Source organism: Haplochromis burtoni, unplaced genomic scaffold, assembly GCF_018398535.1.
Source record: "Haplochromis burtoni strain Fernald_Lab_line unplaced genomic scaffold, NCSU_Asbu1 Contig_10, whole genome shotgun sequence".
NCBI classification, from domain to species: Eukaryota; Metazoa; Chordata; class Actinopteri; order Cichliformes; family Cichlidae; genus Haplochromis; species Haplochromis burtoni.
The window spans coordinates 1,755,711-1,758,992 of record NW_024582371.1 but is presented as its reverse complement, the minus strand read 5'-3'; the positions used below and the strand labels follow the sequence as shown (position 1 = coordinate 1,758,992).

At 41.2% G+C, this 3,282-nt stretch overlaps 1 protein-coding gene across 1 annotated transcript; it reads right to left on the bottom strand.

The window, feature by feature from the left end:
* Positions 1 to 414: 414 nt before the first annotated feature.
* vma21 (vacuolar ATPase assembly factor VMA21) lies at positions 415 to 2,630 on the bottom strand. The gene is made up of 3 exons (XM_005927915.3): positions 2,431 to 2,630; positions 2,079 to 2,188; positions 415 to 1,507 (listed from the first exon to the last, which is right to left on the bottom strand). Exons 1-3 carry the CDS (start codon positions 2,490 to 2,492, stop codon positions 1,368 to 1,370), a joined length of 312 nt encoding a protein of 103 aa, XP_005927977.1. The 5' UTR covers positions 2,493 to 2,630; the 3' UTR covers positions 415 to 1,367.
* Between the last annotated feature and the right edge of the window lie 652 nt (positions 2,631 to 3,282).

The following is a 3,282-nucleotide window of genomic DNA, read 5'->3' as shown; positions in this document are numbered from 1 at the left end:
TGTTTTCTTTATTTCATTAAGATATTTTTATGAATTAAATAATCAGTTTTGACAGTTTTCCACACTGAATGTTAGGATTGGAACTGTTGTGACAATGTGTAAATGTGCTTCTGGGGTGGACTATTAAAAATAAGTTTGTTTACGAGGATGTTTGATCTCTGTGCGCACATTTTTTGGTTAGTTATGGCAACAAATAGTAGGGGAAGTCATGACCTCTTGTGTGATAAGGCTCACTCATCACATGCAGGTCTTATTCATAAAAATACAACAAAAAACAAACAGTTCATCCAAGATTTAATCAGAGGATTGCAAAAGATAATACTTTAAATGTGTTTTTTAATATCACATTTATAGTAGTCCGTTTGTTGTTCTGGTATTAGACCATGTAAAAAAACAGGACGCACACTAGAAACCTGAAATCAAAACTCTGCACTTTATTAAAAATAAAAGATGATTTTGTAGAGAATCAGTTTAATTCTTTAACCAAGCACAAATCGTTTCCTTGCATCTTTGTATTTTTAGAAAATACCACTAGAAACAACAAAAATGTACACTTTCCAGTTTATTTGAACAAGTCGGCACTCACATCTGCATGACGACCAACGTCACTGGCTACATCATCGACACAAAACACACAAATTTAAATACAGTGTGAATTAGGAACTCACTGCAACACCAAAGTTTCATAATGTCGCCACGCTACGGCACACAAACGCACATCAACTGAAAGAAAACCAAATTTAAACACTATTTAAAAGGGTTAACAGATAACTCGAATGATATGGTTTGCGTGAGATTTAAGCACATTATGAGTTTATAATGACGCTGAGAGACATCCTCAAATGTACAACAACTGAAATGTGATTAAAATAACATGACTTCGAGCTAATTGAAGCATTTTGGAAGCAAATCTTTCATATGCATTAAACATGAGGCAAAGTGTGTGTGCGTGCACACCTGCACACATCAGTCAAAACCCAAGATGCTTTCCTACAAGACAAACTCTTGGCTGAGAAGGGACTTAGAGCACTTAGCCAAATGGCAGCTTATGACAAAGCCTCTTAAAAACCACGGCTGTCCTCTGTTGACAAAAGTAATATTTTCAGAGAAAAAAAGAAAGTCAAGAAGGCGGGCCCGCTGAGGCTGGTGAGCAAGCACACTCAGCAAGCTCCACTCCCCCCCGCCATTGCCGGGGAACACAGAGTAGTTTCAGCCTTTAACCTCGGAGCTCTAATGCAGCTCATTGTAGATGGTCTTACAATGCCCATGACCTGGGAGGGGGTGTGAGGGGAGGGGGGTGGGCTTGGATCCCTCACCACGTCGGTCGGTCTGTCTCCTCTGGTCTTCTAAGCTGATAAGGATATGCCTTAATCATGTTTGCCCTTGCCTTTAGGCGCACCTTCGTTCCAGGCCACATAAACAAACAAAGCCAGAACCACATGCACAGCGAGCACCGCAACAATGGCTGCGTAGAAATAACTGTCAGAGCTTGACATCTTCATCGAACCTACGAAACAGAAGCAGAGCGTTAATGGCGACGACCAGCAGCTGCATCACGGAGTTTAAAGTGTCACAAGTCAGGTTTATATTGAGGTGCTAAACACAACTTTCTCTGGCACAGAATGAAACCCAGAAAAATAAAAGCTGCAGTGGCTTGTTATGTCTTTCCATATAAACCTACAGCATCTCTGGTTGTATTCGATTATTGTGGGTGATATAAACCAGTATATTTGTCATTGTGGGTACTGAGGAGGTCGTCAAATGTGATCATTATGGGGGAAAGAGTTCCGATAAATCCCTAGATCCAGAATAAATGCACATTCTCATCTGGATTATCTTTAATCATCTAAAATGGAAATGTTGGTATGGAATGACAAATACTATGCTAAAAGACTCTTACTATTAGAGCTTAAAGATAAACTGACTGCTCTATTAACCTGTCAGCAGATGACCACTGATCAATAGATTTTAAAATCTGGATGATGTGCTACGTTTACAAAAAAAAGTAAAAACCCCAAGAAAATGTGACAGCAGGAACAGAGTGGAGGTAAGTCCACAATCATCTGGACACACTTCACCTTCAAAGATGTACGCCTTTGATGCGAAATACAGTCCAATGGGCACCGTGACCATGAGGATGGTGAAGAACAGCAGAGTCTTGAGGGCTGAAACCAGGGAGCTTTCATTTCTGCAAAGGAGCACAAGTTCATGAGTCAGCCGGGATCAAACCACACAGCGACGGGGGCTCTGACACGCTGACTACGGATGTGGATATGTACCCTGGTGAAAATTACATCTATGTTCCCGGATTGTGCCACATAAAAGATATGTCTCTATGGCAATGAACGGCACCGCAGAGCTCGGGTTTTCAGGTCACTGGGTATACAAGCTAGCCGTTAGCTTAGCTAGTTCGTTATACTATTTTCTCACCCTCTGAAATACTGCGGCGGTGGGGCGGAGGCGTCCAGAGATGCTTTCATAGATCCGTCCATTGCTGTACTGTAAATGAAGCGACACAACGACGAAACCTCTGCGCGAATATTCTCGCGTTTATTCTCTGTAAGCGTTGTGTTGACAGCGCTAAAATCGCTTCTTCCGGGATGGTCACGAGACTGGTCACATGATGAGATTAGACGCCAGATAGTCTCGCGATGACAGAATGTATTTGCCCGAGTAATCTGAGGATATAAAGGCTGGCTTTATCTTTCAGCAACATAAAGCATCGGACTGTTGACTGCTGTAGAATCATGAGGGTAATTTGCAGCCCAAATGTTGGTAAAAGTAGACTATTCACCACTTTCTGTTTGGGAAAGCCTTAAAAGATTCAAGTTCATGACAGTACAAGTATGACTTGTTTTTCCCAACTATTGGTGGTGGTGGAAGGTGATGATTTGAGCTTGTTTTGCATCCACAGGACCTGGACACCAGTCACGAACTCCTCTGTATACCAAAGTATTCTACAGTTTAATGTGAGGACAGCTAAAACTTGGTCAAAATTGTAATATACAGCAGAACAATGAGCCAAAACACAGCATCGAATCTACTGCTGCATGGCTTGAAAAGAATCAAGGTGTTGCAATGGCCCACTCAAAGTCCAGACCCAACTATAATGCTGTGGAAGCATCTTTAGAGAGCTGTGCATATGTATAGAAGAGTGGGCCAAAATTCCTCCACAATAATGTGAGAGACTTATATAGTCGTACAGAAAATGATTCATTCAAGTTATTGCCAATAAAAGTGGTTCTGCAAGCTGTTATGTGAAATCTTAAAATTGCTAATTAA

Coding starts and splice junctions, on each gene's coding strand:
- vma21 (XM_005927915.3), bottom strand. CDS start 2,492: ATGGACGGATCTATGAAAGCATCTCTGGACGCCTCCGCCCCACCGCCG. Junction 2,189..2,430: donor CCGCCGCAGTATTTCAGAGG/GTGAGAAAATAG, acceptor GCTCCTTTGCAG/AAATGAAAGCTCCCTGGTTT. Junction 1,508..2,078: donor AAAGGCGTACATCTTTGAAG/GTGAAGTGTGTC, acceptor TCTGTTTCGTAG/GTTCGATGAAGATGTCAAGC.